The 27996-nt window shown below is 37.3% G+C and overlaps 2 protein-coding genes across 2 annotated transcripts; one reads left to right on the top strand and one right to left on the bottom strand.

Moving 5' to 3' along the window:
* The first annotated feature begins 455 nt into the window (after window positions 1-455).
* Window positions 456-5544, top strand: LOC145228978 (nuclear pore complex protein Nup50-like). Its single transcript, XM_080094207.1, has 9 exons — window positions 456-756; window positions 1229-1361; window positions 1759-1826; window positions 1895-2050; window positions 2382-2500; window positions 2828-3128; window positions 3659-3738; window positions 4165-4405; window positions 4936-5544. Exons 1-9 carry the CDS (start codon window positions 592-594, stop codon window positions 5020-5022), a joined length of 1350 nt encoding a protein of 449 aa, XP_079950333.1. The 5' UTR covers window positions 456-591; the 3' UTR covers window positions 5023-5544.
* A 201-nt stretch (window positions 5545-5745) lies between these two features.
* Window positions 5746-21180, bottom strand: LOC145228977 (protein HIRA-like). The gene is made up of 24 exons (XM_080094206.1): window positions 20998-21180; window positions 20504-20683; window positions 19760-19849; window positions 19074-19172; window positions 18690-18826; window positions 17993-18112; window positions 16406-16575; window positions 15676-15858; window positions 14365-14470; window positions 13833-14000; window positions 12866-12945; window positions 12295-12376; window positions 11885-11981; window positions 11681-11754; window positions 11033-11127; window positions 10341-10590; window positions 10179-10274; window positions 9353-9513; window positions 8650-8814; window positions 7990-8172; window positions 7309-7434; window positions 7076-7222; window positions 6409-6538; window positions 5746-6050 (listed from the first exon to the last, which is right to left on the bottom strand). Exons 1-24 carry the CDS (start codon window positions 21032-21034, stop codon window positions 5913-5915), a joined length of 3114 nt encoding a protein of 1037 aa, XP_079950332.1. The 5' UTR covers window positions 21035-21180; the 3' UTR covers window positions 5746-5912.
* Window positions 21181-27996: the final 6816 nt, after the last annotated feature.

Raw genomic sequence — 27996 nt, 5'->3', positions numbered from 1 at the left:
ACGGGTGACACTAAAACGCTGAATGGGCGGGATGGGCGGGACGTCGCGGAAACCGCTCAATATCGGGTAAATTGCTGACGGTTAGTGCTATTAGGGTTAGGTTGAGGTTTTATAATAGTATATGAATCAAAAAATGTCCCTGCCTAAAACTTATTCAACTATTTCCTGACATTAGGCAAAAATGCTATGGCGGGACGTCGCGGGAGATGGCGGGACGTTTCGGGCGCGGAATGTAGTGTTCGGCGAAATTTTTTTTAATGATTTACTATTATAAAACCTTATCCCAACCTTAATAGCTCCAACCGTCAGCAATTTAACCCGATATTTAGCGGTTTTCACGACGTCCCGCCATCTTCCGCGACGTCCCGCCCTCCATTCCGCCCATCCCGCCCGTCCCGCCCATTCAGCGTTTTAGTGTCACCCAACTTAACTTCTTATCCTAAACATCAATAATTTGTTGTTATTTTTTTATATAGAAAACAGTCGTTTTTTGAAATTTCATTAGATCCACAGGGTTATTTCTACTTTGTGTTTCACGTTGTGTGTGAAAATTTTTAAATTGGGTTATTTGGCTTCGATATTGTGTCCAAAATGTCCAAGCGAGTAGCCGACCACTATTTGACCGATCAAAATTGGGACGCTGAGGAAGAACCCCAGGAGGCAGGAGTTTTTCAGCCGGCTGATAAAGATGTTCTAAAGGGAAGAGTTATGAAGAAGGCTGTCAGACGAAAATTCGAATCTTCGTCTGGTTCTGGTGTAAGAGATAGCGATTATTTTAAAACTGTTTTTTTGTCATTTTCAAGGAACATTTATTGACTGGAATGAGATTTAAGACTGGTAAAAAAGTGTTGAATATAAAACCATAAATTTAAAGAATACTGTATTACTACATTTGTTTGCTATTAATTCCTTATCATTAATCTTGATTAAGCTTCGAAACAGAAACATTTCCATTGAAATAGTAAGGTGTGCCAGCAAATATAATGAAACTATCTTCTTTTGTCACCAAAAGTATAGATGACTGTGGTTAATTGTAAATTTTGCATGTTGAATCACCTTATTGCCTATTGTTTGTCAAGGAGGAATTCCGGTTAATTGCATGTTCGGTTTAATCACAAGTAATAATTCTTGAAAAATTGGAGTTGCAGTTTGCAGACCACAATCATCTGCGGATGTGATAAAAATGCATTTTCCTGTGAGCTATTCAAGATTACATTTTATCATGTAGACTTCTGCAGTATTTTCTGGTTTTGGAGGTTTGAAACCTACTGTTGCACCAACATCATCAAATGGATTTAAGGGCTTCAGTATGCCATCAACTGGTGCTGCAGCACCATCAACTGGATTGTTTTCTTTCACTAGTAAGTCCATGAATATTGCGCTTTTTCGCCGCAGCTGTGAAAAAATTCTTCATACTTGGGTTACCTTTATATGTAAATCATTTTGTTATTAATTTAAAGAGTAAAATAATTTTAGAGAGTAACAAGTCCCGTTATTGTTGCAAAAAGTAGTTAACATTTGGTTTGACTTTTTTCATAGTGTCATTAAGGTTTGGGTGGTTATGACAAAAATGATTGTAAAATATATAACCAACTTAGAAAAAAATTAAAGCATGCTTTTTGCACCACAAAATGGATTTTCTACGGACTGTAATCAAGTGCATGAAATTTTGGGCTTGAATTAGCTCCAGTCACTTGTAAACCATAAACTAAGTACCAACACAGCTTTACTAAATTACCACAAAATATGTATGTTTAGGTAAAAGCACAAGCTTTGGAACTAAGGCAACTGGTGATGTTTCCAGCAGCAGCACAGAAAAGTCAAAAGTAAGCTTGCCCAAACTTCTTAATGTTTACTTTCATTGAATCAGTGATTATTCTGATATGTTTCACAGACTATGGCAGAAGCCTCAGTAAAACCTAAACCGATGTTTACAAGTCCAGCAAAGGCCAATGATACTAGCAGTACAGCTTCGAATGATTCACAGAAAGCGGCAGATTACAATCGGCATCTTGGAGCTCTTAACAAAAGCGTCAGCAAATGGATTGCAGTGAGTATAATAGCTGTTGTGTGTGAAAAAGCTTTTATGTATAGTTTTGGTTTGTACCAGTTTCCTTGAAACACATAGGAATATTAAAACCTGAAAATTTGCCAAATTTGATTTCGGCTTATCATACAAAAAGCAAAGCAAATCCAGTATGTGATTAAAGAATCATTTTTGCAGTAGAGATAAAAGGTCTGGAATACTGACAAAACTTTGTATTAAAGGCAGCTTTACATTTCAAAATATTTTCTTTTTTAAGCAAAGAAAAGGTGTACATTCCTGTAAATAGATGCCCAAATTATAACAAATTTAAATGAGTTGATGCATTTGTTTTCAGGACAATGTGGAGAAAAATCCTCTGTGTGATTTGACACCGATCTTTAAAGATTACCAAAAGCACTTAGCCACAATTGATGAAAAATATGGTGACACTAGCCAATCTGAATGTGACAGCAGGTTTGCATGTTTTCTATTTAATTCTTTTAATAATTTATATTTGCTTAATAGTAACATTTTTCGAACTTTATGTTTTTGCTTACTTTTTTCTAAATGGTCACAAACAACTAACATACACATTTCCCGGGATCAGCCCTGAAGTGTTAATGGCATTTACTTAATGCAGACCAGCAATCACAACATACTCATTTGTAAATTATAGTACACCAGGCCCATTGAAGGCATTATACCGAATCAAGCCAGTCTGGTTGAAAACAATTACTAGTTTAAAGATTTTGATTTTTTTTCTTAAGAAATACCAAGGACCAAGGTTTTTATCTGTTACAGCCAAAATTCAGGAACTACCACGGACAGTAATCCTCCCACAACAGAAGAAACCCCTAAACCCACCCCACCAGCCCCAGTAATACCCAACATCAAACCAGAGGCAGCCAAGGTTGTCACCCCACCAGCTAACCCCCTATTCACCCAAACAAGTTCTACAGCATCCCCTTTCAAAGGGTTCGGCTCTTTCGCCAGCAATAAACCATCAACATCTGGTTTTAGTGGTTTTCAGTTTGGTTCTTCTATGGTTAGCGCACCAGCTACATCTTCTTTGTCACAAGGTAGTTCACAAGCAGACTCACAGGTATGGTGTTTTTTGGGCAATGAAATAATTGGTTTGTTGTTGTTATGTGCAAAATTAAAATGATTGTCAAAGCAGTGACTATTGGTTGAAAAGCAACTTAAGAGTAAATAAAGTATAAACGACATATGTAAAACTTTTGTAGACAAGTTTAAAAAAATAAATACTACTATTAACAGAGATTGTGTGGTCTGTGTCGCTCAGTTGCTAGTGTGTCAGTAGGACCAGCACATGTTTTTTTTAATCTATGGCAGTAGAGAACTCTTTTCTTAAGTTACCATGTAGCAAATTTACATGTTTCTTGATTACAGTAATCCTGCACACTACTAAATTTTGTCAATAAGTATTTGTGCTAAAATGTCAAATTTACCCAGCTATAAAACACTGCAAAAATGCCTAGTATGCTGGAAGTAAATGCTTTTGACATTTGTCCTGATTCTGTTTTGCACACTTTGCTAAAATAAGCATGTGCTTTATTCTGTAATTGGCCAAATTTTAGATCAGTTACTGGATTACAAAAAATATATTTGCAGACTTCAAATGAAGAAGAGTATGTTCCGCCAAAACCAGATGTGGAAGTAGTTAAAGAAGATGATGCCTTTTACACCAAAAAGTAGGAAACACTAGGCAATTCTGCTGTGTGGATATGAGTTTGTTTAATTATTATTCTGGGTGCAAAGGGTCTGCCACCTAAGTTTCTTGGTCAAGGAAACATAAGTGGCGTGGGCTGGATTAGAACTGATGACCTTGTGATCATAAAATGACTGTGCTAACCATGTGAGAATCTTCACAATTATTGAAATACTCTTAAGGGCTAAATTTAATATGTGTAGGGGAAAGTAGCCATGTTATTTTATGCAGGAATCTAGCAAAAGTAAGTGGGCAATTTTTTTTGTTTTGCAAGTTTGGTGGTTTCAAAACTGACAATTATATTTTGTTGTACTTAAACAAAACGAATTTGAGACCCTAAATAAAGCAATTGTACAGTGATATGTGCATATCTTTTTTCAGTTTATATTTCTATCACTTTATGTTTTAGGTGTAAACTGTTCTACATGAAGGGTGACTCATATGCTGACAAAGGGGTCGGTCACATTCACTTAAAACCTGTTCCGTCCACCAACAAAACACAGTTAATTGTTCGAGCAGACACAGCACTTGGAAATCTCCTTCTTAATCTCATTTTAAACCCTGCAATCCCTGTTAGCAAGCAAGGAAAGAATAATGTTGCAATTTCATGCGTACCGAATCCACCTATCGACGATAAGGAGCAGGATAAGGTAATCAAGTATTTTTGCTGTTGCATTTTAAACTATTGCCTGAATGTCATTTTACGGTTTCTGCTGATTCCTCAATATTAAAGTTTTGGGGTTATCACATGAAACAGTTATTCAGAATCATATGTACAGCGAACCTCGGTGCCTGACCCATTTGATTCATACAAAAAATTTCCAGATTAGGAGAAGATCTGGATGACCCAATGTCAATTAAGTCCTACCACATTACAAATCATTGGCACCTTAAGTTTAGTCTGAATTAGGTGAAGATCCGGATTAATCAAGTTTTACTGTACTTTGTTTATTGTGACAACAAGAATATGGGAGTAATACTAAAGCATTATTAATAATATCCTAAAATAACTATCTTTTTAAAGACAAATTTAGATTGTCATGTGTATTTTATATCTTTTTTGTGTCTTTAAGTATTGTATTTGAGTTTAGAAGTCTTGTGCTGCGTTAACTTTATTTAGCCTTGGAGTCCTTTATTTTATTTTAGCCTTGAATGTGGACTTAAATGTTGTATTTTGCAGGTTGTTCCTATGCTAATTCGGTTGAAAACATCTGAAGATGCTGACGAACTTGAAAAACTTTTAAACGAAAAAAAGAAATTAAACTGAAAGTAACTTCTACTTTCGAAAAGAAACATTTAGCACAAATTCTGTTACTGTCATAGAGATTGAAATCTATGCTTGGGCCATGTATTAGATATAACACATATATCTGTTTATCTTTTTACTACTGTCTACCAAGTTAAAATGGCATTCTGCAATAGTTCAAGACTTGATTTTTCAGCAATGAATACATAAGTTTCAAACCAATGCTTTTTCACATTGCAGATACCAATACTGCTGTTCAAATTATATTTTTATGTGCCATTTGTGTCATATTTAATACATCACTGACCTACTTTTAGAGACAGACCAGTAGTTATTTTGTATATTTTGGTTGCAAACCCATTGAAGTTTAAATATGCGTCGATTTTTTGACAACAGTTCGGTTTGAAGTACTGTTTTTGTTTTTTGCTTTCAATTTGCGATGACGACAACCATGTTAATGTGCAGTGTTGGAAAACTGTTTTGTCCAATGCTTTTTTGTGCTGTACCAGCACAGCTTTCAATAAACTTTTTGTGATAAACTGAGTTCTTGGACATTTTTTGAATCGCTAGCCTTGCTGGTTTTCAAGAAGAACAGGCCTATCTCTATGTCTACCCACCCAAACAGGGTTTAGGTGGTCCCAGTATAACGAGTCTAAAGTCGTCCAGTGGTACACAATCAGTATAAGGTTGAGAACCACTGAGTTCGACAATTAGACTAACACCTTCAAAAAATCACATTTCACATTGTTTAGCAGCAAATTTTTATTTCACTGTTTTCTAAATCATTCCATCCTTCCTGCACTCTTCTCAAAATCATTGCATTACTGACAATCCACCATAGGAACAAGTGTATTGTTATTAAACTGCTCCAAGACACTGGTTCAACCATTACCAGCATCAAATACAGTCATTCAGTTAAGGCCGGGTAGGGTGTGTATGGTTCGACTGTCCAGTTGGTCCTGATATTCGGTGTACAATCGCTGAAAGGCAAGGTTTGATGCAATAATTGGAAGTACCTCATCCTGTAGAAGGGTTTGTTTTTGGATTCCCTGCATAAAAACAGTACGTTTTTAAGGCTGTATTTTAAAACCATTTTGGACTGATTCCTATTATAAATCCATTATTAGTGTAAACACTTGGGTAAAGTTTATTATTAAATATTTAATTTGTAACTTTCATAACATTTAACAAGTTGGTGTGGGGCAAGAAAGAAAATGCTTAATTTTTGGCATTGATGGACCACTAAAACCATATAAGGACCATGACGGGATCCTGGAATCGCTGGTTAATACGACAAACCATACACAACCAGTGACAAAAAGACAGATAAAAGCATTAATAATTCAATCTCAATGTGATAGAATTGACACTTGTATCTTCACATCATGTTGAATTGGAAGTCTTTACCAAAACATGGGCTTTCCACCCGCCGCCATCTTTGTTCCTCGTTTTGACCCATGACCTCTGTGCCGGTGGACCAATCAGATCGTCGCAAACTTCGCGAAGACGAAGCTCAAGATTTTCCTGCACTAAGTATCTGTTCAAAAAAGTAAACAATCTATTCTATTGTTAAACTGAACTTGATCAAAGTCAAAAAGAAATCTGAGCATAGGGAATCCGAATCCGTAACCTATCGTTACTTAACAAAATATTCCGCTTAATCGCATAAAAGCTTGGCGAGTAGGTGTTGCGATTAACTGGAGTTGTAAGCGGGCCTGTAATTGGGGCCTTAACCCAAAAGCACAAGTCCAAAACCCGGCCCCGGATCGTTTTGAAAAAAAAAGATCGGGCCTACAAAATCACAAAAACATGGCAAAATGATGCCAAATGATAAATCAGGCCCAAATCCAGCCTATCCTGAAACTCAGGCTTAAAAAGCCAGGCCCGACTTACAACTCTTCCTCTGGTTAGTGCTTAGTTCTCAATCAGGCGGTACCCGATTTGGAACGTTTGGATATAGCATGGAGTGTGGCCTAGTACGTACATATAATATAATATACATGTTCACGGCCGCGAGTTGTGCACCCCTGATGTAGCCCATCAACAATGCACACTACAGTTCTCAATGATTTACCTGACATATGCAAGCATCCATCTTCGGTATTCTGACACTGATTCAATCACTACACAAGCTGCTACTTTACTCTCCAACATTGCAAGTGTAGCATTTCTCTGAGACATAGGGCTAATGTGTGAAGATCTGCTGGCATGTGCACCCATTCTATAGTAGGAAGGACAAGTTTTGTAGAAATGTTTTCTCTCGATAATTTGATGTAAAAACATATTTTAAGTAAGAAGTATCTTTACCCGTTAAAAGATTTCTTTGCTGAAAGGAAAAATGCGTCGCTCTTGGCCGAAACCTGCTCGTCCGTTTCCATGGCAACGTCGTCCGCAAACTGATCTACTGCGTCACTGGTAGATTGGATTAAAACCCTGAAGCAACAAAATATGTGCCAATTTTTTTCGGATGTGATCACATTTTATCTATAAAGCCCTACAAGTTATTTTTTGGGGGCAATACACTGAGGTCTTTTGCTTGGTGAAAAAGAGCATGGCGACAAAATTGTACTGAACAATCACCAAGCCGGAAACAACTGCACAATGTTGAAAAGTTGAGCGCATGAAGTGCAGGCCACAATTGGCCAATAACGGCCAAACGCGCTACAGCTGCACACTTAAAGCAGGGATCCGCAAATAGTGGGTCGCGACCAAATTGGGTAGGGCAGGCAACTATGGGTTGCAAAAATGTGTACACATAGTCATATACGACAGGCTTATTGAAGGCGTTAAACCGAATAAAGCCGGTCTCCCAAGCATTCCCATAAGACAAGGCACAAGCTAGAAAAATCTAGCCTGCGGTGGGATTTAAACACACGACAGGAGTTATTCCGGGACTTACGCTTTACCAACTGAGCCACACAGACTCAGTGGTGAACCCATCGAAAGCAGAACCACCATTTGTACAAAAGTTTTAAACAATGAACATACCACGCTCCCAGATCGAGGCTGAACGAAAAAGTCTTTCCATTGGTGAATGTGATCACCGGCAAGCCTCGGTTTGTTAAAAGACATTTCCTCAGCGGAGAAACGTCCTTGTTGCCATGACAACCGTCATCGACGAGATGTGAAAACGAGAGATTGGTCACTACTGATTTGCTGTTTTTTGTGTTCCTGGTAAAAAAAAATGATTTAAAGTTTTGTTTTTAAGGAAACAGTAACATTTTTTTACTTATTTGGCAGGGGTTTATAACTGGGAGTTAATAATACTTACAATTGGGATAAATAAAAAGAAGTATGACACACACATAACATTACTTTATTTCTAATCAATTTTTTTAAACATCACATATTTATTATACTGTGTATTGAAATGCCACATGATACAAATCAAGGTCAACATTTTGAATGCCAACTTAACAATAACAAAACTTGAGGTACAAATGATTTGTAATGTGACAAGGCTTTAACTAATCGGCATCTGTTAATCCGGATCTTCACCTAATCCGGACATGTTTTTTTCGTCCAAACGGGTCCGGATTAACCGAGGTTCACTGTACTTCAAATGAAGTTTTATCACGTATACATTCTAACAATACACCTTGCAATCTAAAATTGTAAAAAAAATCTTACATTTTTCAGTCAACTTACCAGACAGATAATTTACAAGCTTTGTCTATGGCCATTAGGTGGTGTCCTTTGCAACTGAGGTGAGAAACGGCGGAACCAAAATGAATAGGAGGAAATATTCGTCTTCCAGAGGCAAGTGATATTGCATTTATGGAATGATCGTGGCAGGCCAATCCAACTATTTGCCTTTAAAACAATGGTAAAATTTTTAGCTAAGATGAACATACATTCTTGCAGAAGCATTCTTGCATAAACAAGGTAGAGGAAAAATGTTCTACCGAATCAAATCGATCTTCTATTATTATCACATATGGCAAGGCAGAGGGATTTGAACCTAGGACAGGAGCTTATTTAGTGCCGACGCTTTACATACTGAGCTACACAGGCTCAGTTGATAAGTCCGGCGAAAGTTGAATCAGCTATATTTTAGCAGATTATTGTTCAAACTGGCGATCCCCTACTACGAAGCTGACATGGGCAGCATACAAAGCAGGCAACGGTGCTTGTGATTCGACTTTCGACGGGTTCACAACTGAGGCCATGTAGCTTAGTTGGTAGAGCGCGGGTCTCTGAAAGGCTTCTGTCGTAGGTTCGAATCCCACCACAGACCAGATTTTTTTTAACCTATGCCTTGTCGAGCCATTTGAAACAATTAAAAATACCAAACTCGGATAAAAATGCCAACCAAGAATGGTATAAAAAAAACATAAAATCGACAACTTACTGACTAACTGTAAGACACACGACTGGTGATGACAACACGGTCGTCCATTGCTCTATTTTCTGACACGTACATTCGACTTTATGGAGCACAGACGGAACTGGTTTATCATCAGATGTTAACTCGTTGTGAACGGTCACGACTATCAATGGCGGAGTTGAACTCTGCAAAAACGAGTTTTTCAGGCAGAGTTTGTACGAGTTATGCGTTAACTCGCTGCAGCACACAATTGCGAGTCAGAGTACGAGTTGCGTGAAACCCATATGTCCTTACAATTACAAACTACTTGCTCATTTATTTTGCACACTAAAACCTATGTATAAACTGCAAAATCGCTATAGCGTGTACATCTAATGTAGCTTAAATGTAGTCTTCAGTTTGCTCAGCTAGCTTGTGTGTATGTTCAGACACATCGAAATCTATGTTGCCCCCTAACTGGTGTGTAACCAAAACGCACATATCAAATGTTGATCACAGTGGTCTTCAGTTTACTAAGAAAGCTTGTGTGTATGCCGAGACACACTAAAATATATGTTGCCCCTTAATTGGTAAATAGCTACAACGTGCACATATCTAATGTAGCTTACAGTGGTCTACAGTTTAGTCAACTGGCTTGTGTGCATGTCCAGACAAACTAAAATCTACGTTGCCCATTTACTGGTGTGTTGCCAAAACGCACATATCTAATGTTACTTATAGTGGTCTTCAGTTTATACAGAAAGTTTGTGTGTATGCCCAGACACACTGAAATCTATGTTGTTCCTTAAAATATGTGTTACGAAACCGCACATATCTGATGTTACTTACAGTGGTCTTCAGTGTACAATACCTGATGATGTATCTTCTTAGTAAGCTTTTTGTGTGGTAAGATATGAGGGTCCACATGTCTCCACGAATGAACTGACTTATGTGTTGGTGTTGATGTCTTGAACGCAAAACTTTCTATCAGCAAAGTTGTCCACAAATTTTACATTCATAAAAACAGTTTTACCTCTTTTCGTGTGGTTAACTGTTCCTGGCTAGCAGGGGAATCACGGTCCGGTGGTATTTGCTTCCCATGGTCTTTTCTCAATTGTTTGTACTGCCGCTTGCGCACGGGGGACGTTGACCCGTTCATTTTACGTTTCAAGTGGAGAGGGGGTCTTCCTGGTCGCCGGGGTGAAGGCTGAGGGGGTGTGGGGATTTTTAGGGGTTGCAAACTGGGGGTTGGGGTAGTTGGAGGTGGTTTTTCAAGATCAAGTCTGTCAAAAGCAGAGTTTTATGTGGACAATCAAAAATGTATTGAAAACACAAATGGAGGCTTTTGGGTTATCGCACCATCAAGCTTGCATTAAATGTCAAGTTTATAGAGCTCCTCTGGCAAATAATTTTATTCGTGCTTGCATTCCATTCTTTTTTCAGTATTATTTACCCTGATGAAGACGACCTGTATAGGACTTTGAAACGTCGGAATAAAATTACATTTGCCAGAAGAGCTCTATAAACTTGGTATTATGCCTGGCAGCAATAGCTTATATAGCATTAAATGTATTTGTATTATAAACTAGCTAACAGTTTTGCTGATAAAAACACAAATAGTTGTCACTTAATTTAAAAAAAACTTATTTGTAACTTTTATGTCATGGCTATAAGGTTAAACTAGTTTTCCGCTTAGTCATGCACAAACGCCATTCTGAAACCCACTTGGTATTATTGGCATTACTTTCCTTTTCAACATCGTCTTTGGAACCATCCATTGTTTTTTCGCATAACCTGCTGTCAAGAACGGCCTTCTTTTTCTGTGATAACGAACAGCTTTGTAAATTTTAAGGTCGTTATGTTTGACCCCTAATTTTCTAAATCTACGATCTAATATCAACTAAGTTAGTGCTCAAAAACCGATATTTCGTAAATAACAGCTAGGTTTGCCAAAGTAAAACTGTCACCATTGAGCACTTCTTTAAGAAAAACACATTTACTGATAAATTTAAACGCTACATGGCCTGGGCAACTAAAGCGTCTAAGCTCACTACAAAACAAACAAATAGAACATTTAACAATCACAAGTGGTATTGTGTTTCGTACATTTCAAAATTGCGCTTAAAAATGTGCTGGACAAATGAGAACATTTTGCTGTTAAAGAGTTTCGTGCACTGAAAATGGTGACCAGCCTATTGTTGGTTTTTGCCAAATATTTTGTTGCGATTGAGTTGAAATTAATATTTCACGCACACAAATCGTTGGACTACATTGTCACATTTTTCGGTTTTTTTGTCTTCAGGTTTCAAAAACACTTCTAAAGAGCCTGTGGGTTGGCCGCCCCGGCGAAAAAGAATGTGAAAGGAAACACACCTGTTCTGCTTCCACAGTAGTTGGTTTTGCCGGTGACATATTTTCCACTGTTTTGTCTGCACTCTTGGCAGCATCTAAACCACAGTGCTGAGTTAAGTTTCAAAGGTCAAAACAAAACAATCACAAATATCGAAGCAAATTTTTGACTTTCAAACTTAACCTTGAGTTTTTTGAAACCTTTTTTTATTAATTTTCAAACTTTACCTTGCGTTTTTTCGGTGATGGCCTTCGCTGGAGATCTGGTATCTTCTTTGGACGAAACACTTTTAATGGGAGATTTGCTAAGGTTTTCTGGCGATTTCTGTGGACGTAATTGATACCGGTTAAAGATGCGATAAAAGAAGACATTTGGTCACTATAACAAAAAGTATATGATAAAAAATACAAAAATCCGCTAAAAGGAAATTTTTTATCCAAAACCACACAGGTTTAATTTTTTCATGAAAATGTCCTCTTACATTTTCGTTTCAGAGTTTTTATTTTGCGTCTATACCGAACAGTCGATAAAGGATACACAGGATAGCAGTATTAGTTTTAAAAAAGGTACAAAAATTAAGAAGCACTGAATTGTTTGAATTGTTTTTCGGTCGTTAAGTATTAAACTGTACATTTACCTTTGATGCTGAATTAATTAGTGAAGCTGTGGACGGTGGACGACCGAATGCGTTGCTCGAACCGAACGGACAAGGAATTCCTCTGTAGATAAAATAAAGTTGAACACACCACTTAAAACAGTTTTAAGAAAAGGAAAATTATATCGTTAAGTAGGGATGTGCCAAAACTGCAAATGCTCTGTTTGGTCGAGCACCGAGCATCTCACGTTAATGCTCGGTGCTCGGCCGAGCACGCTCGGTACATTATGACGTCATAAAAATCCCCTTTCTACGTTTTAGCTCTACAAGGTGTTTTACGTCACCAGCGGTGTATTAAGCTGTACAGGCCACAGAAGTACACGTTTTTCCACCATCTAATACATTTGAAAAATCATTCGTTTTTGTTCATAGACACCCTTTCGAACACTAGTTACGTATGTTAGCAGGGTATGAATATGCAAATTTAACGCTCGGATCAGTTTGTGCAACTGCTCGGCCGAGAACCGAGCATTAAAAACAGCGATGCTCGGTACCGAGTACTCGGGTTCTGGCACGGCTCGGCGCATCCCTATCGTTAAGTAATATATCTTACCCAAGAGCTTCTTGTGGTGCCACAAATACTGGAATAATTCGTCGTTTTCCTGCTGCAGTTCTTGTCTCAATTTGTTTCGTCTGTAAAAAACTACGAGTTGAGTTTTAGCTTGAGTTTTTTTTTCTATTTAAATAAAATATCGACGTTGCTGTTAAAGCTAAATACATAACTTGAAAAACGATAGACCAGTGGTTCTTAACCTTTTTGGTGTGGTTTCCCACTAAAGTCAACCACCAACCTCGAATTTCCCATTTGTTATTTTTATAATGATGTTTTGTGCCCTACGTTAACAAAAAAAATGTTTAAATGAAATAATCTCGCGAAGCGATTTGGTCTTGACCTTAAAGGTATACTGCAATCTTATTTAGTTTAAATAGTGCTTCTGTGAGAGATTAAACTTTTTGAAATATTAAGTAGTCTCCTCTGCTTGCATTAGTCATTTATTGCATCACAATCAAGCAAGGAAAGGCTTTTATTAGCAAAATAGCAAAGTCATTGATACTTTTAGTCTTGTCTGTGATGTAACAAATGGCCTTTGGATTTGTATGTGTCTTGTAAACCTCAGTGAAATTAATCTTGCATGTTGTTGCGGAATATTTTTTTTTAATTCAAAGCCGGATTCGACCCTCGGGTCCAAGTTTGGTTACCCGACTTACATAATTTCCCCCTGAAAACATTGAAATTTCCCACTAGTGGGAAATTTCCCACCGGTTAAGAACCACTGCGATAGACTATAAAATGATCGTTTTTAAAAAAATATTTTTTTTTTCAAGTTAATATTTTCACAAGGTTTTACGCCAGTCTACATCAGTTGCTGTCCACCTAGATAAAAATAAATAAATAATGGTTCAAAGGAATAAAACAAGAAGCTTGACGGCGGGATCATTGTGAGCATAACGCATTCGGGTGTAGTCTGTCCACCCGGACAAAAAACAAACAAACACATAAACAATACCATAATGATTACCGGGTAGTTTCGAGGTTTCGGGGTAGCTTTGTTTGCCTGGTCACTGCCTTGTGTTGTTGCTTGCTCGCTTTTCTTCTGCTGCAAAGCTAACACCGCAGGGTTTTCAATGATCAGCGGTTGCTGGGCAACGCATGACGTCTTTCCGTAAGTGTCTTTGTGAAGCTTGTTCTGTGAAAATGTAAGAAACAAATTCACCTTCAAGCACCAACATTAAATGCAAGTAGTAATCTAACTTATTTTAAATAGTAATCAAAAAGTAACCTTGATGAGTAAAAATGTTAAAAACGTTAAACACTGGTACATACGAATCCGGTTAATCGCATAATCCGTTTTACCGCATAAACAATCCCAAACCGCGGCCTATTTGTTAAAAAACATTGTCTGGTTAATTGCATAAGCTTGGCAGTTTGGGTATGCAATTAACCGGATTCGCCTGTACTTGTACAGCATGAAAGATGTCACAAACCAAACTCTTCTTAATCGTAAAATCTTAGCAACTTCAGCAATTTGTAAAATGATGAAAATATAAAACCTTTTCTTCCTGTGTTAAAGTGTGACCAATCTCCGGTTTATCAAAGGCACAAAAAGCCACTGTTCCGTCCCAAGAGCAACACAACAAGTTGTAGCCGTTGAATGACCTAGAAGAAAAAATGTCAATACAGTAAGAGGGGCCAAAGAAGTTCGAACCGAGAATTCTCTCGTCAGTGCGTGAGCCTAAACCGTCTTCCAGTTTTCAAATTAACAAGGTGATACGAAACAAATGAGAAACACTGGGCTTTTTGTAACCACAACGGGTGTATGTAATTACCACTTGACCGCTGTGGCCAACTTATTAACTGCGTGCCATGTGATGCAGCCCAGAGTTGTAAACGGGCCTGAAATTACAGCCCAACCCAAAAGTACAACCCCGAAACCCGGCCCGAACCCGAATCGTTTTTGGGAAGCCCGTTTAGGTCAGAAAGTTTGATTGGCAGGCCTAGAGTAGTCATTAAAGCCTCAGGAAAGATTAAGACAAAAAACGCAATAGACAATTGGTCTTGAACAAGGCGTTTCAGGGTTGTTTGAACTTAGGTCAGGTCCAGAAACTAGCTACTTAGCTAGTTAAATTTATTCAAAAAAATACTGACACAGAGTGTAAACATAGGCCCGAATCACACCCCAATGTTTTTGTTTTTAAGAAACCTAAGCCCCAAGCCGGCCCGACTCTGATGCAGCCAACCTTGTAGATACCACTTGACCGCTGTGGCTAAACTGTAAATACTGCGTGCTCGTTGTGGCCAACGTGTTGTTGTCCTCACCCCAAACATTTTAATTAGCGATGTGCTGATTAACAGGTGGGCTACAGCAGTCAGGTAGTTATAACAGGTCGGAAAATCTTATCACATCATAACTCACATCAGCCGCACATTTAGCTAATTATCGACAGGTGGCGGAAAGAGAACTAAAACCTATTTAAAACGGTATATCACCAAGAAAGCTAACCGTTAGCGCTACTGGGTTTGGGCTTGGGAATTATAATAAAAAATTCATTAAATCGAATTTTATCTGAGTTCCTAATGTAAAACTTTTGTAAAACAAACTTATCTTTCAACTATTCCCCACCTTAACTGCAAAACTAATGATTCAGCTCTTTGCGCCACCTGTCGATTTTTTGTTAAATGTAGAGCTGACGTGAGGTATGGTGTGAGCAGCTCACAGCAATCAAGTGGTAAAACCACAATACAACCATTAACTTAACAAACAAACTATAGGCTTGAACGAACTTCCTGTAATTGACGAAATATGCGATTAAGCGGCACTCGATTAACCGGAATTTGTATTACCAATTTGCCCACATCCTTACCATGAAACGTCCATTACTGAGTCTTCAAACAGATCATGTATCACCACTAGTGGGCGTCTGAGCGAGGTGAGCCACACTGAAAGAGAGCGGTCTCGGCTTCCAACGGCACAACATGTGTAGGGAAGTTGGTTAGATTTTTTACCGTCATTGGTCGGCGGATTGGAAAAAACACAACCGTTGAACCTACAAAAATAGAAACAATCTTTTATATATATGCCTCAAAGATAAAATTGGGTCCTCCCATAAGAGTAAACTACCAAATGTACAATGCATTTATTGGACGATTGTTGGTCATGTTTCATAGACAAATTGTAGAAACACTGCACTCCAACACTGCCCACGTTTCAGAGTGTAGACTGTTCAGTTAATGCAATGTTGTAGGTTCTAATCCCCAGTTGGCCTCATGTGCTGTTTTCGATGTCCCATACGAGCCGCCTTTATTTTGTCGCTTTATAAGATCTTTGTGTTGCAAGATATGCCATTATCCTGAAGAAGGCATCTCGTATGGCATGTCGCAATATATATTGCTGCCAGGCATAATAGCAAGTTTGGCAAATGTAGTTTTGTCCAATACAGGTCGTCTTCATCAGGCTAAATTTACTTTTACCCTGATGAAGACGACCTGTATAGGACGTCAAAACGTCGGAATAAAATTACATTTGCCAGAAGGGCTCTACAAGCACATCGCAATGTCGATTGTTTATAATAAAAACTCAACACACGCTCATACCTTGTACATGTGATAGCTTTTCGATGTCCAACAAAATCCATGTCTGTAGTCCACCCTTCGCGTTGTATGATTTGTGCAGTTGGACCGGAGTTGTTCATGGCATGAGCTGACACTAAATAACCGCCATCTGGAGACCAACTTAATCGCAGGACATGTGTAGTGGCTGTACACTAGAAAATAAAAACACAGTTACATTTGAGTGCAGCGAAATCAGTTTACATTATTCTCTGATTAAGAAGTGACAATGTGGAAAACATGTTCTAGAGCAGTGGTTCTCAACCTTTTTGCCTTCGCGGACCCTTTTCGGTGCTGTAATCTAATTGCTGACCCCTTAGAAGTTTTAGGTATTTTTGTCAATTTTTATTAACAAGCAACCAAACCATGGTGCATAAAGTTACAACCACATTCGGTCCAGAATCAAAATTCAGCGGACCCCCGGTTGAGAACCACTGTTCTAGACACTTTAAAACATTATTGCCTTGAGCAAAAAAAATGCATGTAAATTGTGACTACGTTTCGACAATTTCTTTTGTTGTTGCCTTGCCAACAAGTACTGATAAATCCAGTTAACCACAAAATGGCCATGGTAAAGTGTCTAAGCGATTAAAAAAAATAATCTGCGTGTTTTTAATGTTTCTTACATGTTTTTTGGCATTTGTCATACATACAGTTTTTTTTTAACTTGTGGTTTTTTGCTTTTGCTAAATGCTTTTTTATCACACCCAACAGCATCTTTGCAAACTTTAACACAGGAAACACTATTAATCCTTTTTTTGCTGTGCAGGCATTTACAACTCAAGCATGGCCAACCTGTTGGCCAAAACCGCTTATTACAATTTCCTAAAAACCCGAACCGGAGTTGAACCCCATATTTTGTGGTGTTGGACCCGAACCGGAACCGAACCAGTAAAAAATGCAGTCTGTTTTATATTTTGTGATTTTTTTCAAAACAGCGCACTGAAGAATACACGAGATAACACTTATTATATAGGGCGTGTCAAAGATAACAGTACACTGGCAAAATTCTTTTGGAGTTTGATAAGGCCAGGTAGATGATGGGTCGAATGAAATTAAAACGAATAAAAATTTGAACCGGTTTAAAAACCGCAAACCGGTTCGGACCGGATAATTTGCCCAAACCGGAACAAAACCCAAACCCGAAATATACATTTTTCGAACCCGAACCCTTAAAAACAAAACCAAGTGAACCCGAACCGAACCTGAACCCATATGACAAAACCCGAAAATATACATTTTTCGAACCCGAACCCTTAAAAACAAAACCAAGTGAACCTGAACCGAACCTGAACCCATATGACAAGCGGTTCGACTCCCTGGTTTAAACTACATCTTTACACACGAACTTCCTGTGCTTGGGGAACATTAGCAACAGACGTAAAATGCCAAAGGGCTTGTATATAGTAAACATAATTTTTTTCAAAACTCTAACAAATGACAACAATGATCAGCAAAAAAAATGTATTTACTATAAACAGCCTCTTTCACCACAGTGTATTTTTTGTTGCAACAAACTTTTACCCAACACAGCATTTGTACCAACAAAATGTATGTCTTGAATTTGCATACCTCAGTGAATGGTTTCGTCACTGTTGTTTCAAGTTTCCAGTCGAGCGTTTTCCATATTTTCACTGTTCTGTCATCAGATTGTGACGCAATGTAGGATCCTATCGGGTCCCAGGTTACGCCCTGCATAAACACCGAGGTTAGTATAAGAATTTGTGGGATGCTCAAGTCCATCTGTGTAAGTCTTAAATACATTATGTCGATAGTTAACTTGCATCAATGTTTTCCAGGCTTTTTGACTAAGTTAAAAATCACAATGATTCCTTTTATGTATACATATATTTATATATGTATGTACACATCATTATAAAAGCATAGAGCCAATAAATGATAAGTTGCAGTGCCATTTAATGGCTACACTAGCCAATGCGCTCGATCTCTCATCACCAGCTGCACTGATGACGGTGATGAGACCTTATATGTCGAAACAGTGTGCACTGTCTGCAGCTTAAGTATATATCAATTGCACAAATACACTGTTGCTGCCAGACATAATGTATAACTTTAACAGTTTGACAAATACAACACAAATAGTTTGGAAATATGTTTAACACACTTAGAATACTTGAGTGGGCATGAAATTAAAAAAAAATCACCTCAAACCACACTAAGTTGCTTAACGCTGAAAACTTTTTTGGGGGGCATGATTTTGTTTTTAAGGTTTAAGCAATTAGTTCAACAACAAATAATCTTTTTTTACCTTTACAAGACTGGTATGACCTTTCAGCACAGTAGTTACTTCAGGAAACTTATCCGCATTCCAAATAATTACAGAGTTGTCGATACTACATGAAGCAAGCCACTGGTTGGCTGGTGACCAGGCAAGATCGAGAACATCTAAGACAACGTATGTACAATAAAAAAACTGCAACATGCCAAAGAGGTGGTTGATACAAAGTTGTTATAGTGCTTTTCAAACCAACATTTTTTTTCATTTTTTAACTGGCTGGTATCCGGAATATGTTGCATATACATGTTTGGCATGTACATATTTATGTCACCTCCTATTGTTATCAGTCCTACAGATAATTAAATGCTGGTTAAAAGGACTTTGCTCATCTGGAAATTCACTGTGTTTTTTTACCTCCTGTGTGTCCCTTCAAAGTGTGCGTGCATCTCCACCTCTCTCCATTGTTAGTTTTCAAGTTTGCTGGTCCTCCAAACACCCCAACACCGCCATAACCTTAAAAAGTGAAATATAAAAAGCTCAGACAATATTTCCCAGATAAATGGAAGGTATATAATGCAAAGACAAATTGCAACACAAACAAACATTATAATGTTGTAATTTTGTCATTTATACTGAATACAACCCTTAAATCACAGCACGTCAGGCCCATTGAAGGTATTATACTGAATCAGCCGGTCACCAAGCATTACCATATGTCTAGCTTGTGGAGGGATTTAACAGGAGTCTATGTTTCCAGCCTACGCTTTGCCATATGGAAATGCTTGGTGAGCGGCTAATTCGGTATGATACTTTCAATTGACCTGGTGTACTGTAACCTATATACGAGTGTGCCATGATCGCTGGTCTGCATAGACGCTTCAGGGCAGATCCCAGTTATGTATTTATGTTCATATCAGACCCTACACCCCTTTAAATCATTTGGTTTAAATCAAAAAAGCAACTGGGAATAGCCGTTTTAATTTAGTATAACTACTGCTCAAAGTACAATCTATTAAAATATCATGCTTAGTGGAATTAAGCCTCACAATATCTCATTCTGTTTTGACCAGCAACTGATGCACTGAAAAACATATACTTACCAGCAAATTGCCAAATCATAATAAGCCTGTCATCTCCTCCAGATGCAAGGTAACGTCCATTGCATGACCATCGCACAGAGTTCACACATGCTAAAACATGAAAGTTTGTAAGAGTGTTATGATATTTCCAATATATACTATTTTTTGTGACTATAAAGAAAGTTTGAAACAAACATAGCTCGTTTAAGCATGAGCACAAACAAACCAGGTTTATGTTACATAAGATTCAGTGTTTTGTTTGGCAAAAAAAATTCACAAAAATATGTAGACCACAATTTTACAGCTGACCAATACATTTCATTGTGGTTAATTACATTTTCAGTTTTAATGCACATTGTGTGACACAAAAAAATAGTCTTGCTGTTAATTAAACACATACTGTTTTCAGTTGAACATTGGTTCATTGCATAAGAAAGCTAGACAATGGTTTGCATATCTTTTTTATTCTTTTCACTGCTTCATTTGCAGTTTTTTGTCAACTGTTAAGATATTTCACTTAAGAAATTATTCAAAGTCTAGAGGAATGACACAGTTTTTGTGAGGGGTACCTTTTTTGTTTATGCAATCCAGCCAATTTTGTACTAATTCATTTATTTTTACTTGTCATAATTTGGTTCAGTAATCATAAGCGGTGTTTTTTGAAATGTTATTTAACTTACAGGCACAACACACATGTTTTGAGTGGGAGGATTTTTACAAATATCAATCTTGACCAAAAAAGTTTAGCTTGAATTAAGTTTGTACCCAAATGATTGTCCATCACACAAAGAACTTTTGGAGTATTACTGTCGTCTTCATCTTTGGCATTTACAACTGGTGTCATGTTCCAGATGATAACTTTTCCACTGCTCCCTCCATCACCAAGCCCTCCAGTGGCGAACCTTGAACCATCGGGGTGAATGTCGATTGAAAAGATTGGTTGACCTTCGGATACAAACAAAATTATAGGTCACGAAGTCACAAGGAACTCTAATTATAGAGGTAGGAATTGACAAAATTAAGGTATAACTACTAAATATTACCACATAAAAACAGCTTTAAAAGAAGACAGCTCATAAAATTGTTGACTGTGTGATGTGCAAATTTGAACAACCGTTGATTTTTAGGAAAAATATTTTTGAAAAATTGGAGATTAATAAGCAAACATTAACATTTGTATGTGAACTTTTAAAAAGATTTCGTTTATCTATCAAAATATTGCCAAATCTATCTACCAAATATTAAAATTTAAAAATTACCATCATGTGAAACCCAATCAGGCTTGAACAACTTCATTTCTCTCTAAAGCCGAATCATTAACATTCCATGTACTAGCAAATAACCTGCTCTAATTTAATTACATTTTACTTGTAACACTGTGTTTTGCCAATAAAAAACAGAACTTTTTGATACAGAACGTGCCTCCAAATTCGCACTGCATGCTAATTAGGTAAATACCCTAGTCGCGAATTTATTGAGACAATATTTGTTCCAGTACATCACAACCGTTTCAAGTTTTTGTAAAAACTGTTGGTGTTTAATTAAGGTATATCAAGATTCACAAATTTTAAATCATTTTTTTTAATTTTAAGTATTAAGATTTTAATAGTTATATTAATGCAGTTTAAAATCCGGAAACAAAAATCGTAACAGTACAGTTTAGGATGTTTCATTTTGCTCATCACATTTTGGCGCCCTGACTTCTTCAGTCAAAGTTTATTTGCATTGTTCACCGAAGCCAATAGTTTGCGAAGGTATCGCCCTGTTTGCTTACTTTGCAGTGGACGGGAGTCAGAATAAACGGTATCTGACACAGGACGCGGAATTGTTGGCTAATTCTGGAAATTTAATCCGAAATATGTTCAGCTTGTTTGATTCAATTGCATTTTCGAGCAGGTAGTTTGAATTAGAAATGCAGTATCGCAAGAAACGTCCCGGAAACATGCAACTACAGACATACATGTGCGCTTTTGAGCTAAAGTATAAAGCGTTTAAGGTAAGTGCACTAATTACTGTTTTCTAAATAAACTGTTGTATTGGAAAATTGGAATAGGCGGCTTTGACCTACATGTGAATTAAGATGTGGTTTGATTACAAAAAACTGAGATGCAATATGTATAGGTTGTTGGTTCCAATCCCGCTTAGACCATTTTTTCGTAAAGTCATGCCGCAATGCGTGTACAATGTTAAGAAATTATGCGTACATACAACTTTCCTGAAGTTCGGCTAAAGAGCAAGAGCAGTATCAGAAACGTTAAACAGTATCAAAGAAGGATTAAATTCTAGGAAATAGCTTTATAGAGTTGCGCAATGTCCTTCTTCTAGTTTTGGAACTCAGCGAGGATGAGCAAAGGTCGTGACCAACGAAGGGTGTAGCCGTCTTTAGGAAATCCCGCATTTTTTTCTACCCCCGCTGAATTGAACGTTTATTCGAGCTCCTGAAACAGCTTTCCATATCGGAGCTCGTAAAATAGTTGGCACGTCCGCTTTCGGCCAATAGGCTTCGCGCCTTTTCATCAGTCCTAAGAACCCACAGATTGCACCACTAGTACTCGACCAATGGGAATTGAGGTTCGAGTCACGTGATCATAGATACAAAAAGGACTCGGCTCTGGTTACAAAAAGCACAGTCGCGTTTTGCCGCGGAGGACGGAGATCATAACTGTGATTTCGCCTATCGCGTAGGCTATATTGTGTCTGGATTAAATAAATTGTACGTTTATGTATTAAAGATTTTGAACAGAAAAGCATCAAGTAAAAAGTTTTTCAAACTAATTTTTATCATAAATTGTATAAAAATCTGATTTTACCCGTTTGTTTAAACCAAAGCACATTCGTTTAAGAAATAAAGAAATAATATTTTGGTCGCACTTTGCAGTTTCGTAGAATTTTTTCTTGGGTGGCAATTTTTTGGCAACAATGAACATACATTTAGTATTTTTTTGTCTTTTTCTTCTGAACGTGATCACGTCAGGTTAGTAAAAACTATGTAACGTGTAAAAATACGCGCTTTTTGCAATCTTGATGTGTTTGTTCAATGGGAGATATAACCAGGTTTATCCCAAGAAAGATATATTAAACAGCGATAAAAGTTTTTCATTCTCTTCATGTTTTGTTACATGCTTGTCGCAATGTCGTAACAAAATTTCAAAATGTATTTTTAGGTCGTTCAATTTGACATGCTGAACTTTTGTATCGTTCAAATGTGGATTAAAAAAAAACAGTTTTGCGTATTTTTTTAAATTTTAATTTTATTTTTTATTTTGGGGGGGGGTGTATAGGTTGCGATATAACAGTATCTTGATATCTCAATAACGTAAAATAACTAACCACTTGGTCCCAATAACACTAAACTAACGTAATTTATTGGATCTGTTGTTTCAAGGTCAAAAAGAGTTCCCTCCCTACGACGGATGGTACAACAATAAGAACAACCCCTCGTCGGGCGTGAGAGGTGTGTATAGTCATAATAATGTTTGCCAAGTAAACGAACATAGGAAATTTGCGTAATTCCCCTTGTTTTGTGCAGGAGTGCTTAAAAACAACTTATGCCGAGTATCAAATATTTACACGCAGACGGTTGGTCAATAAAAAAAAGTGTCAATGCACGTAGACAAAGCTTTTCGGGCAGGGTTCGGTTTAGGTTTTTAGCGAACGGGCTTGATTCGGGCCTGACTTAACATTCCGTGTCCGCAATTTACAAAAATCATCCAGCTAAGTAGCTAGTTGCTGGACTTACCTAATGCCCAACAGCCCTAAAACGTGTTGTTTAAGTCATTGTCTAATAATGTCAATTGTTGTATGTCTGTTTTATTACATTCTGTGCAGCCGTTCTTTTTGTAGGCTTCCATGTAGGCATGTCAATTAAACTTGTGGGCCTAAACGAAAAAAACGTTCGAGTTCGGGCCGGGCTTTATAGGTTTGTCTTTTCGGCTCAAATTTCGGACACGTTTGCAACGCAAGTTTGTTATCTTATTTTTCCCGCTCAGGCATAAAGCGGGTCCCTTAATGAGGACGTAACATAAGTGCAGTAGTTGAAATAATTGTAATTAGAATTGTTACAACAATCTCATTTTAAATGCGCCCATATGTGCTTTGTTAATCCGTCCGAATGCGTCAGGCTTTTCGGTTGACTGCACAAAACGCGCTCGCGAACCCACTTCCTTACATCTATTAGGCATTCGATTAGGTCGTGACGTAAAATCGTTTTCCAAACGTAAATATATATATATGTGTAAATATTGTCAGAAGCCCGCATGTTTAAGAACGTCCGCTTTATGAGGTGAAATCCAGGCGCTTTTCAAACAGTAAAACGTTTTATTTTTAGCTACAAAACCTCGCCTGCCATTTATGCCTCCCAAACGATCGTAAAGTGTGCATAAATTTTAAAATAATCGTTTTTTCCCGAATCGAAGTACGCACGAATTGCAAAACGAGATTTAGCCGATTGCGCTATACAAAAGTTTGCAGGCTGTTGTAATTATTAAAGTTTTTTCACGGCGTTTTGTCGTGAATGTAACTGATTTAAACAAACCAGAACAATCTAAGAACATAGGACACCACTAATATACAAATTTGAAAAATCGGCCCATGTATTGATTTTCTTCGCTTGTAACAAACAATGTAAGCTGTATAACCTGCTGTATAAAAAGTCGCTAGAAGAGCATTTTTGATTTGTTTGTATTTTACTTCTCTTCAAGTGGTTTGGAGTAAATGAGGCAAAGAAATGGGTGAGCGTGTTTGGGCGAAAGAGTTATTGAATTTTGTGCAGTTTTTTCCAAACTATAAAGGATATGGTACGTTCATTTTTCTAACCCCAAGCAAAAATCTTAAAATAGTGCCTAGGGCCTTACCAGAAGATCAAGTTTTAATCATCGGTATTTGTGGAAAATTATTTTCCCAAACAAGTTACCTTATGGAAATAACCCTTCTCTCAAAAAACACCTGTATTGATTTGCATTACAACATTGTAACAGAGCAATCATTGCGCAATGGGTATTCCACTTTTGCGGTGGTCTTTTTGTCACGTACACAGCACAAGGCAACTGCGATACTTCAGGAACACGAAAACATAAATCCCTAGTACTCAGTACCTCGTAGGTCCATAAACTTTGGCGAACCGCGTTGCTATGCTACCTCAACTACCGGCTTGATCAGCAAAAACCTCTTTTCCGTGACACATTTACAACCGACGCGTCTACGTCGTGGATATATTGTGCTGGCGGACGACGCTTTGCCATATTTAGACAACATTGATCGTGTTGATTTATCTGACGAACTTTGTACACACTAAAAACATCACCTGGTTTATTCTTAGACCCAATGAGGTGATGTCTGTTGACGTGACGTCATAGGCATTCTTTAAACAAAGTAAGCCCGATGTAATACCAAATTACTTTGTGATCCTTTGTAAGTTAGGTTTGCCAACGTGAAAGTTTACCACAAATTTGACCAAGTGTTAAGTAAGGCCACAATTAAACCTTTTTAATTTATACTGAAGCCCTAAGCTTGCCAGAAAATCTTGATGTGATTTAAAGTCTTTTTTGCTTAAACAAGGTAATTAAATAAATACAGAAAAAAAATCATTCACTTTTGAGAAAATAAATTCAAATGGCAAACCCGATGTCTTGTAACCGTTTATGTGGTTCATTTATAAAAACATTTTGATTGCATTAAACAGTGGTTCCCAAACTTTATCTACTCGCGTACCATTTTTTGGTTCATGCAGCGTTCTCGTACCACCTACAATAATTGTTAGAACTTAATGAATAAAAATGTTACTAAACTTTACTAACTAACTTTACCTTAGAAACTTTAGTCTTTAGTAACCAAAGGCAAATATTAAACAAATATTTAGTACAATTTTTACCGCCCTCGCTACAGTGCTAGTGTCAACAAAACTAGTAGCTTATTACAAAAAATGACTTTAAGGACTTATTACGTCGTAATAACAGATTCAATCAGGGCTGCCAATGAGAATTTCAACAAAACCCAAGACTCACAGCAAAATAACCCAAGAATTTAAATGAAAACCCAAGATTGCAAAAAGTGGTTAGAAATGCAATTAATTAGGAAATTTACTCGGTTCATTGACAAATTTTTGACAATTTACAGTCCAGAAATGCAACTTTACAAACTGGTAGGAAATGGTCAATGCAAGCAAAGGGAATATTATGTTCAATAAAATATGCAGCAATCGCCAGTTCACTCTTGGCTGTTTGATGGTCATCATCTGTTTTCTTTTTCATAAAATTAGTAATGTCTACAGTATATTTAGAGTTTTTATGTTTAACGAGCATTGATTTATTTGCATTTTTAAGTGTAACGATTGCTTTCCCTGTATACTTATCTAGAACGAATTAGGGTCTAGAAAAGAGAGAAAATAAAAGAGATGATAAAATGGCCTAAACACTGCAGCTACCCGAAAAACTTTTCTCGTTAAAATAGTTCTTACATATACTTATTTCATCAATAAGACTCAAAACCCAAGAATTGCTATAATTTTCAAAATAAAACCCAAGAACCCAAGACGTCAAGTAAAAACCCAAGATCTTGGGGCAAAACCCAAGCTTTGGCAGCCCTGGATTCAATACGTCATAATAAACCTATTTCGTCACTAAGAAACCCTGCTTTACAGTTCAATGCGTCAATACACCAAGGAATTAGAATTTAGTAGGGAATATAGTATGAAATTTCACGCTCTACGTGACTTGTGTGAATTAAAATAATGCTTACGATAATCAATAGAAGATCATTTGCGATCGTTTGGTGTGAACTTAATAAGTTGCTCGCGTACCATAGTTTGGGAACCACTGCATTAAACTCACTTAGGGCAGGAACTTGGCCGAACGGCCTGGCGCGCCTGACCCATATACAGACATAAAAAAACCTGATTAGTTTTAAAAATTGCCCTTTTGTGACTATGTACCTGTAGTTTTGAATTGTAAACTTTTGGTTTAACTTAGCGAAACACAAAACCAACTAATGTCTATGGAACGAACAAATTGATTTGAAAACATCAAACAGAGAACCAAGTTAAGACACTTTGCATTGTCACATCATCAAAGATTTTATGATTAATAATACTGCCATTCACTATGCTTACAGTTCACTTTTATGGTTGTTTTAACAAAGGTCAAATTCTACGAAGTATTGCGCTATGTTACAAATTTCTTGCTAACAAAAACCGCGATGTATTTAATCAAGAACTCTGACCGACTAATTCCAACGCCGAACGACATTGTACTTCGCCTTGGTTAAAGATTGCAAATATTTAAAAAGTTACGTTATTTCTTAGTATGAGTCAAAGTTACAGCGTCATAAACATAACAAATGCGTTTCTCTTTAGTTTAGTCACGTACACTATACATCAAAATATAAAAATAAATCTAGCCAATATATTATACTCTGTACAGTAAACCTAGGTTAAACCGAATTCGATTAATACGGATCTTCGCTCAAATTGGACAAAACTTGAGATACTAATGATTTGTCGTGTGGCATGGCTTTAACTAATTGACATCTTATAACACCGTGGTTACACCAGCATTTGCAAATTTTAAAACATAGGAACTACACTGTATGGATTACTATAATCGAGTAAATACGTACATATAGGCAAAAATTAAGTACAGTGCAATTGCGTTGCCTGAATGCCTCAAGCAAAGTAGGATTTAAAAAAAAACTCCACGCGTCTATCACATATCTACCATTTGTTTGTTCAGTAAGCAACTAAACGGCATGGGTTATAGAAACAACGTCAAAAGCAATAACGCAAATGAGGCGGACATTATTTAACTCGCTACAAGGGTTGTAACGTGTTTTAAAAAAAATATAATATATGATAATAATCGAAAAAGGACCGGGTAATTTTCTTGTTTAACAAACACACGACTTTGAGTCTATGCGTTTAATGCGCTAGTATCGCAACCATTTAGGTAACATTATAAATTATGACCTATTCATTTTTTTGGTGCAGATGCTTCTTTGACTCGGAGCTTGACCTCCCATTACCGCGACGGGGTCTATGCCCCTTCAGGATGGGACCGCCCCCCACCGCGCGTCATCAGCAGAGCTCTGACGTCAGGGAAAGAAGACCAAACGTCACTGGACATGAAAACTGCTTTATTCGTTTATTTCGGTAGGAAAGATTTTTTTCCGTACGTTGGTTTTTTTGTGTCCGTACCAGTTTTTTTTACGAAGCAATCGGTCGACTTATCAGCGTTTTGTCAGCAATGAGGCCCATATGTCAGGTAGCT

Source organism: Phallusia mammillata, chromosome 5 (assembly GCF_965637545.1).
Source record: "Phallusia mammillata chromosome 5, kaPhaMamm4.hap1.1, whole genome shotgun sequence".
Classification (NCBI taxonomy): Eukaryota; Metazoa; Chordata; class Ascidiacea; order Phlebobranchia; family Ascidiidae; genus Phallusia; species Phallusia mammillata.
This window is presented reverse-complemented; position numbering and strand designations above follow the sequence as displayed.